The sequence below is a fragment of the Thermobia domestica genome, chromosome 9 (assembly GCF_964235325.1).
Source record: "Thermobia domestica chromosome 9, izTheDome1.hap1.1, whole genome shotgun sequence".
In the NCBI taxonomy this organism is placed as follows: Eukaryota; Metazoa; Arthropoda; class Insecta; order Zygentoma; family Lepismatidae; genus Thermobia; species Thermobia domestica.
In genome coordinates, this window is record NC_137462.1 from 102802563 (window position 1) to 102825811 (window position 23249).

General features: G+C 33.8%; 1 protein-coding gene across 9 annotated transcripts in view; it reads left to right on the forward strand.

The window, feature by feature from the left end:
* LOC145694896 (uncharacterized) overlaps window positions 1-9269 on the forward strand; it is a 136975-nt gene extending 127706 nt beyond the window's left edge. For all 9 annotated transcript variants that reach the window (XM_081771632.1, XM_081771625.1, XM_081771623.1 and 6 more), the window contains one exon: window positions 1430-9269. In XM_081771632.1, the coding sequence (XP_081627758.1) occupies window positions 1430-1937 (508 nt within the window). In that variant the 3' untranslated portion in view covers window positions 1938-9269. The remainder of the gene's footprint in view (window positions 1-1429) is intronic.
* Window positions 9270-23249: the final 13980 nt, after the last annotated feature.

Consider the following 23249-nt stretch of genomic DNA (forward strand, 5'->3'; position numbering starts at 1 on the left):
TTTTAAGGGGAAAAAAACTTCCATCCTAAAATGCTGGCCTTTTTGGATCTCGAGGCACAGCAGATTGCCTCAAAATTACAGACTTGTTGTGAATTTCAGTTGTCAAATTCGTTTGCAGATATTTGATAGCTACTCTCTTTGCTAATACTCCACTTTACTATTGGTTTACCACTTCTAATCATTCAAAATCCGCTATATAGGAAGCAGACATATTGAGACATGTAACTTTGCATGGAGACCACAGACATAGTCATTAATCCGTAGAAAATGTGTAAAATAAGGATGAAGACTGTCCTCAGGATAGCAAAGTGTGTGTTCTATTTGTGCAGCAACGTGCACGGTTCGAAACGCGTTGAAGTACCCTTAGGGAAAGGTTTACGGAGTATTAAAATAAGAATCATAAGTTCATCAACGTGTGCTGTTCATTAAATAATGAAAGTACAATTTCCAGGTGCATTTTCTTCGAGCAAACACCAATGATGTATTTTCATATACTGTTTATGATTTTTGTCAAATTGCTCTTAAATCAGCACAGTTCACATGAAATCAATAATAATTTATGCTAGTTTTGCTGACGCTTATACGTATCAGGAAATAATATTGGTTGAAAAATACTAAAGCTTGATAGTTAGTAGGCTGTCTACAATGATATTTATTATTTCAGTAGTATTGCATATTTACTGAGGAACATTTCACTTTTTCACTTGTTAAAATATCTGCTAACTTGAGTATATGACCCCATCCTTTTTTTTTTAAAAAAAAAAAAAAGGCAAATTGATCCGAATGAAATGAAATTCCTAGTTTAATGTTCCATAGTTATGCCCTGTAGGCTAAAGAAAACGGATGATTAATGAAAATGAATGATTTTGAAAGAATTGGTGGAATGAGAATATGTGAGGAAACTGAACACACAGACACGAAATTGTCTAACACATACTCCCATAGCGTAGTACTTCTGGTGTGAGATCTCTACCACTGAGCCACGCTGTCCGCGATACGAATTTGAAAAGTCAAATTGATGTGTAGTCTCCCACCACATCAGGTAACTCAGAAAAAAAAATCACTTAACGAGATCCTTGGGGGTAAAAAGTTTCAAGTTTTTTACGTTTAAAGTATTAACTAGCCCTTGCCGCTGGTCTAGTAGTTAGCGCCTGTATCTTTGGTACACATGGTCCTGGATTCGATTTCGGGTGGGAGAGCACCTAGCCTAAAAGAGCATAACTACGGGTCGTTAAACTTTAAAAAAAAAATCATTTCATAAAGTGTTAATTTTCTAAAAAGCTGTAAAAACTGAAATTATTAGAATTTTGTTTGGGGTTTATCGAACTCTTCGTTTGGGTTTGTATAATAAGAAAGCCATGCAATTCGTAGTATTTATCGTAACTTCTGTAAGTGAAAGAAAACGTAATTGAACTTCTTTTGTTTTTAGTGATCCTCTTAATTTGGATAATGAGAACATAAGCAACTCGGAAAGTGTAATCAAGCACGAAGAATCAGACTCTGAAGAACAGAGAAAGATAGCGGAAGGAGCAGATGCGTTATTGAACTTGGCAGGAATCTGTACAAAGCAGGAGCGCCTTTCAGCGAAAAGAGGACATAATTCAGAAAGTATCCGAGCTGGGAAGAGACCTCGCACCTCAAGTTATGCATCAGGAGATTATGAGGCTTTGGTGAACAATTCTAAGCGTACGAGCAATCCAGACACAACGAATGGACACTGTTTACAGTCGTTCAAAACTTCGGTAATTAATACAACAAAACCTTGGTCGAAAGAAGACCGTGAATCTGGCGCAAATTTTCGGAAGAAATATTTAACCTCTCGCAGATTCAATAACAACAATAATAATATTAATAATAATAATAATGTGTTGAAGATAAAAACGAAGTCTGAGTGGACAAAGAAATCAGAGGAAAAAATTAAGAGAACCAAAAGATAGAATCAGAGGTAGTTACATGCAGATATACATATTTATATATATACATAGACTGATAATATTATTTAGAAGTGTAACAATTTTACTTGTGTGCTCCTGCATTTTTGTTTTCTGAAGGAGTATAATTTCGTAGTAGTTTTCAAACTTAACTGCTTCTGCTGGAGTTTTTTCTTAGTGACAGTTTATTGTTGGTGTGCGATTATGTGAGACCAGCAGATAACCATCGTTAAATAGAAGCACCAAAAAAAGTCATTACCTGACCTGAGTGATATTTTTTGTCCCACGTATATGCCTGTAAGGAAAGAGATTTGAAACAAAAAAGTATATATGTGTGATTTTAGATGAAGCAATAATATATCAGACTATTATCCCAATGAATGAAAGTATTGTTCCCTTATGTAGAAGAGTATATTTAGACGATATGTTTTAAACAAAAAGAAATAATAATGGAAAACTTTTTTTTTTTTTTAAATATGTAAGCATAAAATGGCTTCCAATTTTCAACTGCCAGTCAGAATGAAGGTATCAATTCCAACTGCGCCGGCTTTTTTTAATGTGGACATAAATTGTGTTCGAAAAACAGGCAGGAAACCAAAGTCAGAAATCAAATTCAGTCAGGGAATGAGAACATTTATTTTCCATTTTTTTTCGTAGCATGTTATTATGTACAGAGTGACCATATGATGTTATTTATAACAAAAGAAGATTTATGTTGATGCTGAAATGACGTAATAAGACTCTGGCTGAGAAGTTTTTAAGTTTTTATTTTTACATGGAGGCAGTTTTGTTGTATTGTCACCTCACATTATTATGGTGCTTTTTTAAAAAAAGAAAAGTGATATTGTCTATATTATAAAATGTATTATAATGTTTATATTGTACAATTACAAGTTTTCCTGCCTATCAGAAAGAAAGGACACCATTCAATGTGAAACTTCCAACCTCTACAATAATTATGCAGAAGTTTTTCACTGCTGTGGTGATATTAAAACATACTTTCTTCTGTCAAGTGAAGTGATATATATATATATAAATACTATATATAAAGATAATATAAACTTAGATATAAGTAGATATATATATATAAATATATATATATATAATATACATATGTATATTTTTTCAACAACTCTACAGTGATACGCTGCTCTTCCTACGAGTCTGTCTTTTTTTCCTCTCTTTTTTAATATGTTGTCCCTGAAAGTGGTAAAAGAAGCGAAAATGATGCTCGATTGCTTTGAAAAAAAATCATAAATTAGGGAACTATTTTTCATGCATGATATATTCGTCGCTAAAGCAAATCGTGTCTCTGCATTTGATTGCAGCTTCAAGCAGCAGATAATCATTCACAATATCGGGAAATATTTTCTATAGCAATAGTAATATATATATATATGTATATGTATTTGTGTATGCGTGTGTGTTTATGTAAGAGAGATACGTGTGCCTGTGTATGTGTGTGTGTGTGTGTGTATATGTATATATAAATAGTTTGGAATATATCTAGAAACGTCAAAAAAATGTAAGTTAAAAAGAAAATAATTCTCTAATAAAGAATATCCTTGTTGAAAGGGGATCAAGTTTGGTAGTTATTGTACAGTTTAAGAAGAATAAGAAAGAAAAGCTCTATATATGACGTTAGAATCATATTGGACAAAAAACAATGTGTGCCAAATTGTTGATTGTTAGTTGAAAGTATTATTTGTTGAATAGATTTTTTTTTAAAGAAAAAAAAGGAGAATGAAAGAAATAAGTCTGGTTTTCATTGTATTCGAGGGAATGTTTCAGACTTAACTGTTTACTGTGTTGCTTCCTGCCAAAGAACCTTTCGAGAAATTAACAAGGGACATAATTTATTATGATGCAAGTATTATGGTCTTTTACCTGATTTAATAGATATGAAAAGCAACAGCACATTGAAAAAGAAGAGGAGGAGGAAACGCGTTAGTACTTCGACCTTATAGCTTATATTTTAAACGTTTATACTTCAATATATGACTCAAATAACTTATAAGGTTTCTTTTTAAGTAAACTAAAATAGAAAACAGAGGATTTTGACAACACTAACAAAAGAATAGAAATTTTGGTTGGCTATTTCTTTTGGCGCAGATATCAGTGTATATATTTCGTTTTAGACTTAAAAAGGAAAAAAACCTTCGTTATGTATTTATTATTATTATTATTATTATTATTATTATTATTGAAATGCTATTTTTTGGTGTTCTTTTCTTTATTTATTTATTTGTGAACTATGCTTTAAGTGATGGAACTGGCATATAAATATATATATATATGTATATATATATACATAGATTGTTTTTCTTTGAATTATCTTTTTTGTGTGTGACTTTCTTTTGGCTGTAAGTTCTGTGGGAAGGGAAAGTATTGGATTCCTTTTTACATTTTATTTGTTAATGTACGGCTGTCAAGTTTAAAGAATAAAAACATGAAATGATTACAGTTTATGTAAATTTGTTGATATATATATATTGTTTTTTTCAACGGACAAATGTGTAAAGAAATTAAACGATTGTTTGATAGAATTTCAGATACATTAAATGAATAATGCGGACATTTTTTCCTTTTTAAATTTGTGTTTGTGGAACTGCTGTTTTCCGATATCAACACAAAACATAGTTAGCTTCACCTGTTGTATCCAGCTTTATACCAGTTGTGTCGACTACTATTTTTTAAAAATATAGTTTGCTTTGTGCTCATATTCGTTGTGTAATATGATACGATTTACTATTATTATTATTATTATTATTATTATTATTATTATTATTATTATTATTATTATTATTATTATTATTATTATTGACACTTCACTAAAAAATAAACTTATTTTGTGTTCAGTCTGAAAGTAAAAAGTTCGTTTAGCATAGCAGTAGTGGTTGAAGGCAAAGAAATATGTATTCTTACGAAACTAATGAATGTTTGCAAAAACATTATGAACTTATAATATTAAATGCGCAATAGAACACAATATTACTACAATATTGAATTATGTTTTTGGACTATGGTAAAAGAATATGTATGTTTTTTGCATTCTGTTGAATTAAAAACGAACAAAAATAAAATTTATTTTATATATTCCAGTAAAAAAACGACCCCGTATATCATAAATATGGGACACTAAATAATTAAAGTAATTTTAAATTATACTAATGCTGAGGAGTATCCTAACAACTTCTAACCCATACGATAAAAATTTTTCGAGATAGATGTATATCTGCTTCAAAAAGTACAAGGAAATAAAACTGTCATGAATTTCCATTAGCTATTTTTTGGTTGATATATTTCGCGTTTATTTGTGCAGTTGGCCAAAGAAATGTCAGCTGAAGAGAGTAAATATGTTCTGAATGACTAAAACGAAAGAAGTTTTCGTTAGAATATAAAAGGTATTTAGTGGTGGTCTTGAACAAATAGACTTGTGTGTTACAGTAGATAATTTCGTTGAGAAGATATTAATACAAGAAGTCATGTCATGCATTTCTTTAGCCAGCTCTACTAACTCCTTTTGTAATAGATGATAAAAAGCAATGCCTGCCTATGTATTATATCCTCAACATTAGTATCCTTTTTAATTTTTTATAATACTGTGTATAAAATAATGTAAAATGCGTCAGACGTTAGTCAAATAAATAATGACGTGCACAAGACTGACCAACTACGTTAGAAAAGCATGCTATAGTATGTGTCTTCCATTCTTAGGTAAAATATAAAGAAAAAATTTAAAGAACCTAACTTTTCTAAACCTGTCTGCTATGGCTTTTCTGCCTGGTACTGATGTGTATCTCAAAAATATTTTGTAATCAGATTAATGTTTATGTCGTCGCAGTTTTCTCTTTAAGTACGGATAATAATTGTAGTTTTTAATAATATCTTGCAATGTATCTGCCTGTTTAATAAGTATATGATTTTGCGTTATCCTTTTAAAAAGAAAGAAATTGTGTGTGTATTAATGCGAGATATTTTGTGTTTCAATTTATGAATATGTATAACATATTTTTTGGAATTGTGCCCATCGTTGTTATTCAGGGTCAAAATTTAATTAGGATGTATTTTTTTAAACATCTCAATTTAGTACGAAATAGCACATCTTATTCCTAAGAAATTTTAATTTAAAATATGCGTTACGTAACCAGATATTAGTATGGAGGTTTTGCTTTTAGATTTTTTTTTCCCTTACAGTATGCAATTTCTTCTCAATTTATGATCACAAACAATAGAAAATGCCTGAATGTAATTAGATATATCAAAATTTATGGTGTTAAGTAAGTTAGTTATGTTGTCTTATGGCAGAAAACTTAGTTGTCGTTTTGGCAGTTTCATAATGTCAAATTTGAGTTCTCCCAATGTAAATTAAAACAGATTTCATTTATCATGAGTAAAATAGAAAATACGAGAAGTTCAATGTAATATAAAGTTGTTTAGGAAAATACTTTATCTTATTATTTATTATTAGACAAATGACAGAGTTCAACAAGAATTACAATTAACTAGGCTTCAAATTAATGAGAGGACATTTCGCTCACTTAAAAATCGATCCCTTGTATACTAATAAATAACTTAGTAACCAGCATGTTAAATCATATTCAGTGGCAGAATATTATTTATTTTTCTGTTCCTTTACGAGCTCCAAATACTTCGGCAAATAACTATTGCGAGAATCACATAAGATGGAACATAATAAGTATTTAACGAACAATAAAAATGTATTATTGAAGAAAGAATTTATCGCCATTTGTGGACTCTTGTACTTGGACAGTATAAATTACTACAGAATTTCAGAACAGCCTTGTTGTTTGTAGTGTTTGGTGCTCCAGTTATTCGTGTAATTCATTAGCTTTTTATTATTATTATTATTATTATTAACAACGTCGGAGTAATAAATACTACTTAACTATTTGGGAATTGAAGAGAATTTCTGTCTTCACGATTTGTGATTTCGATGGAATAATATGTAAAATGGTATCATAACTGGTTGTATCACAAGCAAGAATGTAACTTTCTCATAAAGCATAAAATTTTCGCTGCGGCTTTAATAAGTTGATACTAGAGACTCATATTAAAGTAAACAAACAATTAATTCTCTGACGTTACAGTTCATGAAGGCTCCCCAGAACGGTTTGAAATTTGACAAATGTGTAGTCAGCACATCGACTCTCATTGCATTATTTCTGCCTCTTTCGACCGAAGCTAAATTGAAGTAGCTGCCCAGTTGCCTTACGATGCTAACAGTTCCGAAAATTGTGTCCTCACCAGGAATCAAACCTAAGACAATGATCACCAGACAAACTTGCGCTCTATTTTGTGATAGCGAAACGTGATAACTAAAATGAAAAAATAATTTTAAAGGAAGATAATTGAAATAAGGAACGTTATTGTATTGATATAAAATTTCCATATTGTGGTTACTAGATTTCTTTATTAGTTTTTATGTTTGATTATTTTAGTACATGTTTTTGTGTAATCCCTAAAGTAATAATTTACTTAAGGATTTCTAAGTATCATATTTAAAAGTGGTCGAGAAGACACTTGAATCAATCATTAGTCCATGAAATTTGAGTGGGGAAATGTAGGTGTTATCTTGTGTAGGTACATCATGAGATTATTCTATATACAAAGTTACAAGTTCTTTTAATAAATAATTAAACTCCGGTCTCCTAATAGTGGGCAGATATTCTAAGAGACTTAAGTTACTAGCGAGGAATAAGTGATAAGAGAAAATTGACGTTTCACTTGTAAAGCAGTAGAACATCATGCTCGAGAACGAAATTAATTTTTGTCAGTCGAGCTGTATGTTCCGTGTTCACTTGTAAATAATTTTAAAGTATGTTCCATTTTCGTGCCTATTATGATGATAATTTTGTTGTGTATCTGTATTTTTATGGATTACAAAATACACCAATTACTTATTAGGCTTTTCATTGGACTAAGGACAAAAAAAGAAGAAAAAAAACGAATATGATTTGGCGTGAGTTAAAACGATCGTAGCACAGAATATGGATGCCGTATTTTTCGATTCTGAATTCTCAATAAGAATGCAGGCGCATTTGATTATAAATAGCGTTTCAGTAATATGACGCGTATGCGTAATATTTGCAGTTGTGAGGTATTGCGTTGGATCACATAGTTAATGATTATGACCCATTTAATATTCAGATGAAAAATAGATTTAAATATTTGATAATGATTTTGTTTTATTATTATTATTATATGTGTATAAAACATACTGATTCTAATCAAGAAAAACTTATTATTGGTAATATGTTTTGAATTTTCTTTTCTTACGTAGGGAGGACATCTGTAAAACGTACTTTCTCTTTTTTATTATTGTACTTTAAAATTGCTGTATCGGTTGTGAAAACGAGATACATCAGACTGTAGCAGACAGAACTGTTTTGAATATCCTATTTATTAGTAATTTTGAAACTGGGCAGAAAAATATATATCTGGTTAGTTATTCAATTAGTACGCAAAAAAATGCTTGATTAATGTGCCGTATTAAGACGAGCACAATTTAAGTTCTTTAATACAGTGGCCAGCAAAAGTGTTCTTCCCACCTCTAGATTTTGCTTTGTTGCATCTATTAAGGAAGGAATTGACCGTGATATATTTGTTTCGAACTTCCAGAAAATGACTTTGTCTTGACATCAAGAAAACTATTCGAATTTATGCAACGGTTTGAGAGCTTTAGAGTTGGGTATACACTTTCGCTTGCTACTGAACGAATTACGAATATTTGTTTTTCTGTTAATTATTTCAATTGTTGTAGAATGTACCTGGGAGCTATGGACATTTGTCTTAATTTAGCTGACGTTGTCATTTTTTTAAAAAAAGAAAACAAATATATATAAAAAAGACAAATATAAGCAATAATGATACAAGATAAATATGTATGTACTTGTCTTTTTCCTTATGTAATTGTAATATGAATGTTTCCAGAAGTGTATTTTTATGAACATCGTGAGTGGAATATTGAATAATTTTTTTTTAAAAAAATTGTTTTGCGAACACCAACGCTGCTGATTCCTATGCTAAATTAACTTCTGTTGGTGACGGAACATGGTTTATTAAGGATATGAGAGAATCAGTATTTTTTTTAAATCAATTTGAGAAGATAAAATGCTTGTCTCATGTCCTTTGAATGGCTTGTTTGTTTCTTTTTTTTTAAGAACCTCTTGTCCTTCCAGTTTTGTTTTTTTGTTTTTCTTTGTGCTAGACAAGATAGATTTTTTTAAGACTACCCTGTTACCTGGCATTTGTACAGATGTACATATCAAGCTGGTAGATAGGCGCAAATTCAATAAAGATATGGGGTCAAATTTATACGGTCTTTTTCTTCATATATCCTTTTGCTTTTTTAAAAAAAAAAAAATACGAGTGGATATTTTTTTTTAAATATCCTGATGAATAAGAATTGCCATGACAGAAAAAAAAATATCTGATTGGTTTGACGTCACGTTTCAATTGTATACTCTTCCACAGCTTTTTGCTGGTTGTATTACGGACTACTCAGTATTTTGAAACTGGTTTTCTTTAGAAATGTTTTTGAAGGAATGTCGTCGGAATTTTACTATTATATCATACCAGAAACATAGTTAAGAGAAGGGCATTAGCAGCGGCTTGTTTCAAGTCCATGGTAATTACATGTATCAAGAGACGAACAGTCACCTAAATGAACTTTTCCTATTTTGAATAGTAATTTAATTAACCAATTTGAACTCGTGTAATGTACAGAATGTTTCAAAATGATGTGAATTATTTCAACCCTTATATATATATATTTTTTTTTTTTTTATTGTGTAAATTACGTAAAATTTTAGTGATAAAAACTGTAATAAAGTAACTCACAATTCAGGGATATAGAAGCAATACTTGCTAAATCCATTTTTCAGTTTTGTCAGGGAACGAAGAATAAGAGAGACCCTTGTGTTTCAGAATTGTTGAACAACTTTTTTGTTTAGTGGTAGACAGGGGCGGATCCAGGGGGGGGGCGATCGGGGCGATCGCCCCCCCCCCAGAAGAGGTAACTTTTTTATTTTATATATAAATAAAATATATAGTTTATTTTTTGACGCTCTTAAAAGTAGCTCTAAGTAGCAGTATTACAACCCCCCCCCCCAGAAGTCCGTCCTGGATCCGCCCCTGGTGGTAGATTTCACTCATCTGTTGACCACTGAACAAAAAATTGTCGAAGAATGCTGGAACATAAGGGGGTCACTTTCTTCGTTTCCTGACAAAATTTGAAAAAAAAAAAAAAAAAAAATAGTAGGTTTTTCGTCAGCCCTCTGTTATCCTGCATACATACAATTCGATAATCTAATTCCTCTCTGAGCCGTTTCAGCATGTTTTCATCAACAGTTCGCACTACAGCAGTAATGCGCTCTTACTGATCACGGACACCTTCGGGTAGAGGTGGTTTGTACACAATCTCTGAGATGTACCCTCCCCTCCCCTCCCCCAAAAAAATGCAGAGGGTTAAATCTGGTGATATTAGAGGCAACGTAAAAACTGTTGATCGTTGTGAGCAACTTGCCCAAATCAGCGATATCACATTCTCAGTAAGGTGACATCTTCAAGCTGTGGCATAAGTAACGTAGTAAGCACGTGTAAAAATGTTTTTCCAGTCTCAGTTTTTTCGGGAAAAAAGTATGGACCGTACACTTTGGGAGATGAAATGGCGCAAAACTCATTTGTTTTTGGTGAATCACACACACAATTCCAACGTATTTATGAGGATTCTCAGTCGTCCAGGTACGAAAGTTTTGTTTGGTCACTCATCACTGAAAGGCAGTTTATTAAAAAATTATCGTAATTGCGCAACTCGTAGAATGACTTTTTTTTTTTTTTAACGTGTGATCATTAAGTATTAAATGTTGTAGGAACTGCACTCGATAGGGATACATCTGTAAATGCTTACGCACTACGCGCCACACAGTTAGAGACATTTGAAGTTCTCGACTATCTCTTACCATAGACCTGAGGGGTGCGTTGGATACAAAGGGTCTTTCCTAGTTAGTGAAATCGGATCCAAATTGCGTCGCTATTGACCCAAAAGGTTACCTTTGACTTAAAACTACTTCAAAACAATTATTGACCCCTCCCCTAACCGAATTACCATATCATACATGCTCAAAATTGATCTGGTGCTTGAGGTTCTGGGTTCAAACCCTGCTCCCGCCAAGTGAGCTTTGTGGTGGACAAACACCGTGTGCGTGAGTTTTCTCGGGGTTCCCCGTTTCCTCCCACTTTCTTCGTTCCACGATTTCATTCATCTCTCATTATCACCGTCTCCTTTAGCCTAACCGGCATAACCGTGGGACGTAAAACTCAAAAATTTCATTTCATTTCATGCTCAAAATTGAATATTTTTTAAAATTTTGGTGGGGGTGGTCGAAATATTTTTGGAAGTTTCGCAGATTGTAGATACAATCTAGGTGTAAATGTTCATTTTTTTTTTTTTTTTCAAAATCATCGATGCGCATTTTCTTTATTTGCATGCTGAAAATTTTTAAAAAATGTAAAAACAAATGGGTGCTGATTTTTTTGTTAAAAAAATTTGTTATACCCATGTTTTTTCCGGGGCCTGAAAGTGATGGCAACATTGTTAAAAATAAATAAAACTGAAAACAAACGTGTTTTTCCACCATTTCAGGGCCCCTTCAAACAATCCTTTGCCAGAGTTCACAATTTTCCTTTCTCTTGCGTCCCTTCCGCTTCTGTCGTTCTTCGGCTGCTTCGATTGTGTCCATTTCGGAACAGAAACACCAAATATATCTTCGTAACAGTGCTTCCACTTCAACCGACTCTTGCACAACAAAGTTATACACACACACCTCGTATCTACAAGTGCTTGTTTCATTGGCCGCACACAGTGGCTCTGTCTGTAACCTGCATCGGGAAACGGCGAATCGCTACCGATGAATAATGTTCCCACAACTGACGTTTCGAATACGCACTAGAGGCAGCGGAAAAACAAGGTACGCTTCAATTTCTATGTTTTACCAGGAATCGAAGTAACTCCACGTACGTTGTTATTGTAGAGGGACCCGTAATTATTTGGATAACTATCGGGTAACAGAAGACGCGTTTTGTTTCAGATATTCTGTGTACCGTATTTACCAATTTACTTTCTTTGTTTTGATTTTTCTTTGGTGATGTAAGTACTATTTCGTTTCTTCATTTACAGGTATCTACACCTTATTCCAAAAAGTTTGAGAGCATTGAGTATGGTTGTTTTGAGGCAAAACTTTTCTAAGTCCAACTTCGGATATCTTCGTAAACAGTTAACCAAAGGTCCCAGGTTCGAGGCCATCCAACCTTCGTAATCGGGAAAATGTGTGCAGATGTGTTTTTTCTTCTTTTGGGTTTAATACGACATGTCGAAATGTTAAATGTAGAAAAACTAACATTGATTGAAATATTTAATGATACAATATTTCGAAAATATGTATACATGTGAGCACATGCTGGCTTTGTCATTTCTATTTCTTTCACAAATTTTCGAATGTCATATTCCTTTCCATTTGAATTTTTTTCCGTTGACCCTTGATTCTCGGGATCACTCACTTATTATTAGTTCCTCAAACAGTGAGTCTCCGTGGTACACGCACTACATGATAGAAATCTTCTAACTCCGAACTCCTTCTGAAAAACTGACCTAGAGTTAGGCTTTACTTCGTCATAACGAAAGAAATTGTACTTGTAGTTTGTCGTGTCATCGTTCGTGACTCCTTTGGTGTATCATTATGGGATAAACGTTACCATTCGTTATTTCTTAGGAGCTTTTGAGTGACGCCCAATTTGACATATCTTTTTATTTCAAAGTTTTCGCTGTCTTTTCTTTTATTGGAAATGTTCTTTTACGTATGGAAACATAAATGACAAAGCCAGCACATGTTCACATGTATACATAGTTTCGAAATATTGTATCGTTAAGTTTTTCAATCAATTTTACTTCTTTTCTACACTTAAAAACATTTCAACATGTCTTATTATACTTAAAAGAAAAATACATCTGCACAATTTCTCCCGATTGCAAAAGTTAACTTGGGGGCTCGAACTTGCCACCTTGTGGTTTACCGTTTCCGAAGATATCCGAAGTTTTGCCTCAAAACAGCCATAATCAATGCTCTCAAACTTTTTCGAATAAGGTGTAGATACCTGTAAATGAAGAAACGAAATACAGCTTACATCACCAAAGAAAAATCAAAACAAAGAAAGTAAATTGGTAAATATGGTACACAGAATATCTGAAACAAAATGCGTATTTGTTATCCGATAGTTATCCAAATAATTGCTAGTCCCTCTACAATAACAAAGTACGTGGAGTTCCTTCGATCCCTGGTAAAACATAGAAATAGAAGGCGTATCTTGTTTTTCCGCTGCCTCTAGTGCGTATCGCAGTCCTCATGCTATTACAGCTGGATGCGTATGCTGAGTGTTGTGGCAACGTTCTGAAACCACGATGGTGACTCTAGCCCCACCCACTGCCGCGAAAGGCCAAGACGTCTGATACTTTCTCGTATATATATCAAAATCTCCTTAAGATTAGAAATTTTAGGAATATGAAACTTGGTATAGAAACTCATTATTCAAAATAAGTAGGAATATGTCACAGCGTTTTCGGAAATTCCGCTTTTAACGAGAAAAGTGATGCAATTGCTATATATTTCTTGTCTCATCCAGAGACGTAGCCAGAGCGGGGCGGTCGCCACGGGCTGATAGCAAGGGGCGCCGAACGAACAAGAAGAAAGAAAAGCTGTCGGAAAAGAGTAAACGACACGGCGCCCCGTAAAAGATATTTTCGCTCTATTAAATCAGCTTTGTTGTCGGTTTGCAAAGAAATACATTTGTTAAAAAATTTCTTGCTCACTCCGCCCGCAACCCAAAATTTTCAATAAGAGTGATAACAAGGTTTTACTTATTACTTAAAGAAAGTTACTATATACGATTTGTTAATGACGAAGTGATATACAAGGTATCGAGTAATGACTTATAGTGAACGCAGGAGCGTTTTCAGAATCGAAAACGGTCAAAATTTGAAATACGTGTTCAGCGTTGTGATGGTGATGAGTTTGCTTAGTTGATCACGATTTTCTACTCAATCGGACTAATCACGATGGTGAGAATGAAGGTATGAAAAGGAGAGGATTGAAGAGACACACGCAAGCTGATGTTTGCACGGGAATATTAAAAATGAAGGTAAACAAAGGGAATACTAACATATTCGAAATAGTAGAGTAGGGGCTAAAAGAATCAGAACTTAACCCAACGAGTTTCGTCTTTTTCAAAAACTAATCACTACCAGTGTTTTTTTTTTTATTCCATTTACATATGAAATGCTTCCAATTCAAAGGAATTTATTGGAATCATTTCTCTATAAACTAGTTTTATCCCCAGGATATGTTTTCTGTGCATACGTCTCAGTTTTACTGTGTTTTATCTATCTACATACAGACAAAACATAAATCTTCTGAATTTCCGTTATATTTCACAAAATATTTTTTACTGTAAAAGAATTAACTAACTCTATGGCGTATAGAACCCGGAGGTTCAATGCCGCTTCATAAAACCTCACTAATGACCTGCCTTTACCCAACTGAATCGTTTCAACTTGTATTCCTATCTTTGCGATATTCATCTTAATATTGTTCTTCCACTCTGGCTACATGACCTGCCCACCTGAGCATCTTTAACTTGATGACCCTAAGAATGTTTAGTAAACCGTATAAATTATGTAGTTCTTCGTTATGAAGTTTCCAACATCCCCGTTCGTTTTGGGTCCGAATATTCGTCTCAGGATTTTAGTCTCAAATACTTCAGTTTGCGTTCTTCCCTTAAAGTAAGCGACTATGTTTCGCAACAATAGAGAACAACAAGCATGATTATCGTTCTATATATTTTGAGCTTCAAATTCCTCGGCAGAATTCGCGACGACAAAAGATTTTGAACTGAATAATAACACCAATTCGCTGCTTTCACTCGATATTTAATTTCTTCGTGGATATGAGTTGGATATGTTAATATTGATCCTAGATACTTGAAAGTATCCACTTTATCGAAAATATTATTTGATACTTTGACGCATCCATAATTTGCAGTATTACGATCCCAGTAAACTTCCATGTATTTAGTTTTTTCTGCATTTACTTCTAAAGCTGCGAGCATTTAACAATATTTCTGCATTATTTCTTTCTATTGTTCTTCTATCAGATTTACATCATCAACACACGCCATAACCTGGTGAATACCATTCAACTCTAGGCCCTGTTGCTACCTTTGATTTTCCTTATAGCATACTGCAGAATAAAGTTGAATAATAATGTCGACAATGCATCTCCTTGTTTCAGGCCATTCTCGATGAGGAAGCTCGTGGACAAGAATTTTCCTACTCGGACTTTACTTTGGAATTCGTTTAAACACATCTTAATTAATCTAACAAGCTTTTTCGGTATTCCAAATTCTGCAAGAATGTTGCATAATATTAATCTCCTAATAGAATCCTAAGCCTTTCCAAAATCAATAAATAATGGATGTACCTGGGTATTGTATTCCCATTTCATTTCAAGTATTTGTCGAATGGTAAATATCTGCTCCATAGTTGATTGACTTCGCCTAAATCCACACTGATAGAGGCTCCAATAATTTCATCCGCAAATGGGATAAATCTTGCTAATGAAATATTTGAGAGGATTTTATAGATGTAGACACAACAGAAATGCCTCGATAATTATTACAATCCGCTTTGTCGCCTTTCTTGTGAATTGGAACAATGATTCATTTTTTCTACTCTTGTGAATTGGAACAATGATTCATTCTTTCCACTCTTGTGGTACTTCCTCCTTGTTCCAGATAAAGAGAATGAGTATGTGTATCTTGTTCCATAATTTTTCCCTCTAGCTAAAATTAACTCAGCCGGAATTTCGTCTACACCCGAAGATTTGTGTTTCTTTAATTTCTTTATAGCAATTTCTACTTCTGTTCGGCTGGGCTGGGAATATATGGTTCTGCTGTGCATTTCTCTTTCACCACGAACATTAGTTTTTGGCTACGTGTTAAACAAATCGTTGAAGATATCTTTCCATCTATTCAAGATGCTATCCATATTAGTAAGAATTGTTCCGTCATCTCTCTTTAATATATAGCACGAGGTTGATACATTTTCTTAAATTCGTTGATGCCCTTGGACATGTCTCGAATTTTTTTCTTTTACTGTTATCTTCAATACATTAATTTAAACTTTCAAAAAATCGCGTTTCTCTCTTATAAACATTTTGGAAGTTTCCCTTCTGATGCCAACAAAATTTAGTGTAGTTATATATCTTTTGGGTTTTGTAGCCAACGCAGTTTCACCTATTTTCCCTTTTCCGTTAGTTTGGTGCATTCCTGGTCGAACAATGATTTGTTCCTACATATTTCCAAGTCCTCCAATTTTCTCTTGCTGAAATTTTAATATCCCTAATTTGAACGCAGGTATCCTCAACATTAGTGCTCTCAAAACCTTGTAAAAACGAGAATCTATTACACTTCAATCTGGTATTCCCCTCTCGCCTGGTTCTCCTCCAATTTCTTTAAACTAAACTTCTCCGTTTTCAGATGTTAATATTCTCTTTATTCAATGATAATCTCTCTCCCTCTCTTATTATCGCCTCTACCAGATAGTGATCAGTGTCACAGTCGGGTCCTCTGAACAAGCGAACATGAATTAGGTTAGACTGTCTTCTTCTATCTACTAAAACGTGATCAATTTTATTGTGTGTTCTTCCATCTGGCGAGGTCCATGTCTATTTATGAACGTCACGAGTTGGAATTTTGTACTCTTCACGATAAGGTTTTTGCACGCCGTTGTTATTACTTTCCTTATGCAGACTTTCTTTCCCTATAACCGGTTTGAAAATATCCTGTCGCCCTACATTTACGTTGAAATCCTCTAATAGAATTTTTATATGCTATCGCGGGACTTGGTCGAATACCCGTGATACTTCTTTTTAAAAAATGTCTTTTATATCATCATCCTTATCTTCTGTTGGGGCATGTACATTTAAAACAATATTATCACATTAACAAATTCATCCCGTTTAATTACTGATATTAAAAGAATCGAAATTAAAATGCTATTTGTGTGATCACATACATAATAAAATTACAAAAGTTTACAATTATTACCGGAAAAAATGCTGTCACCCATTTCGAACATTTTAAAAGCAGGTAGTTTCTAATGTATTGAAGTTTCATTTCTTATCGATAGTATGAAACGTTACAAATAGTTGTATTGTAAATTTCCATAACTGATCTCAAAGTATGGTATGCCAAGTTTAACAAAAAGTCCAAAATACGCCTCTTCTAAACAGCTCGTTTTTGTAAAAGAATGCATAATGATCGCTTTTGACTGTTGCGATAATCTGTCCAAGAAGCTTGATTAAAAAAATCAGCATAGTAGAACAACAAAAGTTGCTTCTCTTATATGCAGGGTGCGAATTACCGGGGGGATTTCCCCCCTCAATCACATTTTGTTCCCCCTAAAGAAATCAACTGAAGTATTCCTACCGGGGATGCTCTCTTTTACCCCCCAAACCATGCTTAGTATAACGCCAGATTTCACTGAGTTTTGTAATTTCTTGTAAGTTTAAACTGCTAGCCGTATTTCGAAATGAGCGATGTAAACTATTCAGTTTTGGTCATTTCTAATTTCCCTACTATTTTCACCGTTGCTTAGTTGAACTATGTTATTATGACAACAGTTTTTACTTGCAACGGTATCCTCACACCCTTCAGTCCGTTGTCGTTCGTGAATTTCAATGTACTAATTGCGCATAACAAAGTAGCATATGGATTTATAAATGCTCTTAGTGGTTTGCCAAGAAGTAAACAAATAGCTTCTTCCATCATACTCGGGCATGTCATATTCATCCTCTACATTTGTATTGATTATCATCTTGTTTTAATTTTTGTTATATTTCGTTTTAGTTTGCAAGGTTGCATTTATTTGTAATATCCAAAAATAGAACAAGTGGACTTAGTAGAACATAAGTGGACTATTATTGCCTGAACACCACTGCCTTTTACAGTTTACGGAAATGAATTTTTGAAACTGTACTCAAAATCTGAGTTATATATTCTCTCGTGACTATATGTTAACGTACATGCTGACGATGCGTCCGTAGTGAGCAGACACGTTAGTAAGGTGAATAAGCGCATAAGATTTGTTTTAGCATTTGCTAATACGATTGATTGTCCGTGTCTGTATAAGCACTTCAACTGGAGCGGGCTTTTTAAAGTTAACCCTTCACTTTCCATCTTTCTTTTCGCTGTACAGTTTGCTGTCCATGCCAATAATCCTGTCTGGAAAACTTCAATGTAATGTTTATACTTCATTTGATAACGTAGCACAGAGTGAATCAACTCAGCTATAACCTAACAGTAAAGTAATTATAAGTGTTGATTTCCTGAGCTCCGTCATGGAATCGATATTTGGAAGAAGAAAAAAGATGGAGAGCGCAGCATTAGCGAGAAGTAAAAGCACAAGCTCAGAATTTGAATTCAGAGCTTTTAAATATTTGGCTTTCGATTTGACCTTGATGCCAGAAATCGGGACCAACAACAATCCATTTCTCGTATGATAGGATAAACGTAGATTTTTTTTAAAGTAAGTCTGGTTTAACTGATAATTTTAGTGGTTTTCGTAACACTAAACTAGGTTTTCTTTCGCAAGGCTGTGTGTAAAAATGCAAAGTGGAAGATTTCAATATGAGCGAAAAAATTAACATATGCTTGTGATCATGGCTATCATTCGGGTTGAATTCTTAAGTAAATAAACCCTAGAGAGCTACGAGCACAAGAGTGAGTACAACATTTAAACACATTCGGAAAGGTTAGATGTGGTATGTGCATGTCAAACAATATATACATAGTTATTGTCAGTATATTTATTGAATTAATAAATCCCTTGTCTATTACAAATGTCATATCATATTTATGTGTGGGGGGGGATAGGCATTATAGTATCATTTTGAATTATTGCACCTTCAGACTCTACGTCCGGTTGATCTAAATTTTATCCCCCCTCCATATAAATTGTCTAATTCACACACTGCTTATATGCAAAGAAAAAAGAGGAGGAAGAAGGAAAAGCTTGGTGTGGCCAGCGTAGGGGGCGCCGAATTATACTTCGCCCGGGCGCCGAAATCTTTAGCTACGGATCTCGTCTCATCAGGAAAAAACGGGTGATCCATTTGAAATTATTTTTTTTTTTAAACAGCGCCTGGGCTGAATGTGTTTTTACTATTTCACTTTGAAATGCGAATTCTGAGTAGAAAAGAGTTTTAAAATTTTCACAAAGAGTAATGACATAAACGTATTTTTGCCGTGCGGAAAAGGCAAGGAAAGACTGAAATATGTGGTCCGAGGCAGTAGGGTCAGCGTGGATATGGATGTGGAGGCGAAAGTCCTCACCTAGCCGAAGGCTATTACTAATATGCTGTTACCAGTGGAATTATCTGCGTTCGCTACAGTATTGTGACAACTACTGCAACCAGTGGCGGCGATTAGACGTTAAAAGTGGAGGGGCAAGACTTGACGGGAGGTTGTATAATAGGATACTATCTTTTTTGTTGTTGTTGTTGTTAAAATACCGTATATCGTATTTCATATTTTATTAAGTAAATTGACAAGACCAACGCAAGTATGTACTAGCCCTTTGTAGAGGAAAGGGGGGCAAAGTGGATATATGAGGCAAAGCGAATAACGCAATTTACAGTCAACTGAAAACAGAGGGCAAGAAATGTTTGCACGAGTTTATGACGTCACTAGTGAAAGAAGAGAAGGACGTTAGTGTTTTGTGTGTACGTGTTGTTGTTTCGACGAGAGAGGAGAAGAAAAGAAAATACGCATTTTGCTAAAAAATTCAAGAGGCAAGGATTTTGAAATCTTTTCTTACTATTCCGTAGAATGTTTGCGAACACACTATGCATGGATAGGGTAAGATCTTACCTTTGTTACCATGTTTGAGAATTATCGTAAATACGTCGTCCATATGCTGTAGACAGTCTTTTGTCTCATGTGGTAGTGTGGGGCAAAGAGAATAATTTTAGAAGGGGCAAAGCGAATAGCGATTCACTTTGCCCAAGCATAATGCAGTACTGTTTTAGAACATCTGTTTGGCACTAAATGTGGTATTGACGGTACGTATACGTTGCAACACAGCTAATTTGAATATTGAAATTCGTATTGAATTTGTTCCGTTAACACTCGCCGAACAAAAACATAGCAGTAGTAATAGTAGTAGTGGTGGTGGTAGTCGTAGTAGAGTAACATCAGTAGTTGTTGTAGTAGTAAGTTGAGTTAGGATAGGAGTTCCGTTAAATAATCGCAGCGGCTATTAACGCAACTTATCCTATATTAAACTATGTAATTCGATATTACTGTTAAGAAACTATTAATTTGATTTTACATCTTTTAAAATGATTTTAATTAACTTCAGTTCTTTGTTTCTCTACCTTTGGCCTCGAATCAATTTACGTAAAATGTTCCATACATGTTCAGTACTAATGACTACAGTGGGGTACGGTGAAATTTTGTTCGGGGAGGGGGGAAGCTCGAGGTCTCTACGTGCAGAGGAACTAACGAGTACCCCTATCAAGGAATGTTTAAAACAGAAGAGTGCGAAGAAGTATAGCAAGTCTACTATGTCTACCGAACCAAGTACTAATGCAACTTCCGTAAATGAACTACCAGAGAAAAGAAGGAAATCTACCATTCAAGGTTCTCCTGCAAGAAGAAATGTTTTGCTGCGGCTATAGCTCTACCAAGTACATCTGGAATTACAAAGAAAAAAACCTTCAAAATCACCAGAAGGAGACGGTAGTTACCAATGCAAGTTCTGTCATGAATATTATTCAGATCCACTTAATGAAGACTGGATTCAGTGTTCTATTTGTCTGTCATGGTTTCACGAAAAATGTACCGATTATTATAAGGGACAAGACATTTACATTTGTGATCTGTGCAAACCAAGCGTGTGATGTGATATTATTTTCAGCCCTAAGCCTTATTATTGTTTTTTTTTCAATGTTTGCTACTACGTAGATTGTACTCACTAGGGTTATTATAGATTCAAAGAAACTAGATACTAGATTCCTACTTGATAAGAAAAAAGACTTCTATGGATTTGAGCTTTTTAAACATATTTAGGGATCATGTGTATGCTAGCTTTGTCTAGACTTAATTCTATATTTATATGTGTTAGTCTAATACTAACAAAACATTAAACGTTTTAATCTTCTGGTAGGTAAAGCAGTTCATCTAGATGTCATTCTTTTATTATCTTAGACTGTGTACACATATATTGTTCTTCTATACAATTTATATTTTGCATATCTGTATTAAACCCTGACTTTTAAAGTATGAGTTTTTGCTTATTCACTTTGCCCCACTATCATGATCCGCTTTGTCCTACCGGTGGGGCAAAGTGAATAAATTGCAGTAGTTCAGTAATTAAGCAATATCATTTATGTATATGCAATTCTCGTTACTATTGTATTGTTATTTGAAAGTTTAATAATCATAAAATATTTCCTCAAAACTTTGGTTTCCTAGTCTTAATTTTAATTGGAATTTGAGGCCTTTGAAGTTAAGTGATCCGCTTTGCCCTCCTTTCCTATACTCTTAAACAGAGATTTGATTCCTTGCTCTTGAACGTCTTAAAATTCAAAGCGGCTGATTAATATATTGAATCCTTATAAGAAGTGAAAGTGTGCTGAAATTGTTCTGTTGCAATAGGCTAATTTTTGGGTTATTTTCCGCGGCAATTAAAACGCAATTTCTGCAGCTTTCTTCCGTCACGTACTCACGCAACGGCGAATATTATATGGCACCATTTTTTTCTATAAACATACATACATACAAAAACTTTACATTTCTAAATTAAACTATATACACAAATGGGTTACACCAAAAAAGTGGGGGGGCAACCCTTTTCCCCCCTAATCACCGCCCATGACTGCAACGTTATAGTTCTGTTTTACGAAGTTCAGGTCACTCTGCTTGGAGCCATGCTGCGGAATTTCGAATCAGTAATTGCACAGTGAGGCATATTTTGCATGAAGAATGAACTTAAATTTTTATCTGTACAAGTTAATTGTTGTGCAGATGACGACATAATGATTGCACATTGCACGCAAAATATTCCCACTTTATAAGGAAAATGAAAACACGATGTTGTTAATGAGTGATGTTGCATGGTCTCATCTGTCCCCAGATTTATCGATGTGTGATTTGGTTATGTTAAGTCATGTGTTTGTGAGGCTATTTGAAGGATAGTATTCATCAACGAATCAAAATTGACAAAGAACTGCTAGAAAGGGTGCGAACAAATTTCCGAACACGATTAATATAATGCATAAGCGAAAATGCACGTCATCTGTAAGATGTTATTTTTTCATATTTGAATATAGTTAAGTTCACAAAATAAAGCTGACCAGAGCATCAAATATATAATACTAATAATAATACTCGTCTTACATTGCCGAAACTGTTACATAAGTGTTATTAATATATATTTTGTACATTTGTCAGTTTTGTTTTATTAATACTGTGGAATATTTCCAAAACTATAATGAACGAGATACAAATTAAGTACTATGTTATTAAAAATGTTTTTCTGCTAATACTTTTTTCAAGCAAAGCTAATGTTGTGGTTATTTTTAAAAAGCGTCATATATATATATATATATATATATATATATATATATATATATATATATATATATATATATATATATATATATATATAAAGATAAATGTACTGTATCATGTCAAAATGGTCAAAAATAAGTGACAGCTACATTCAATTTTGCATATTGTTCAAAAACAAAAATAACACATCGTTCAATAAGACCCGGGACTAAGTAAGAAAACAACATTTGTTTCGCAAAATTCGTTTTTATTCATCAACAATCACCGTCAAGAGCTATACAATCATTCCAACGCTTTTTTAACCTTTCGATACCATGCTTGTAAAACGATTTGTCCTTGTCCTCAAAATAAGCTTTAGTTGCATCGATGACTTCCTCATTCGAGCCAAATCTTTTTCCCTGGAGCATCTTTTTGAGATCAGCAAATAGCCAGTAGTCGCTGGACGTTAGATCTGGAGAGTATGGTGGGCGAGGAAACAGATTGAAACCCAGCTCGTTCAATTTGGCCATTGTTTTCATTGGCGTGGCACGGTGCATTGTGAGCAAACGCGGCATCCATTTGGAAAAGACTTTTTTCATGCCCAACCTTTCGTGTAAAATCGTGCACGCACTT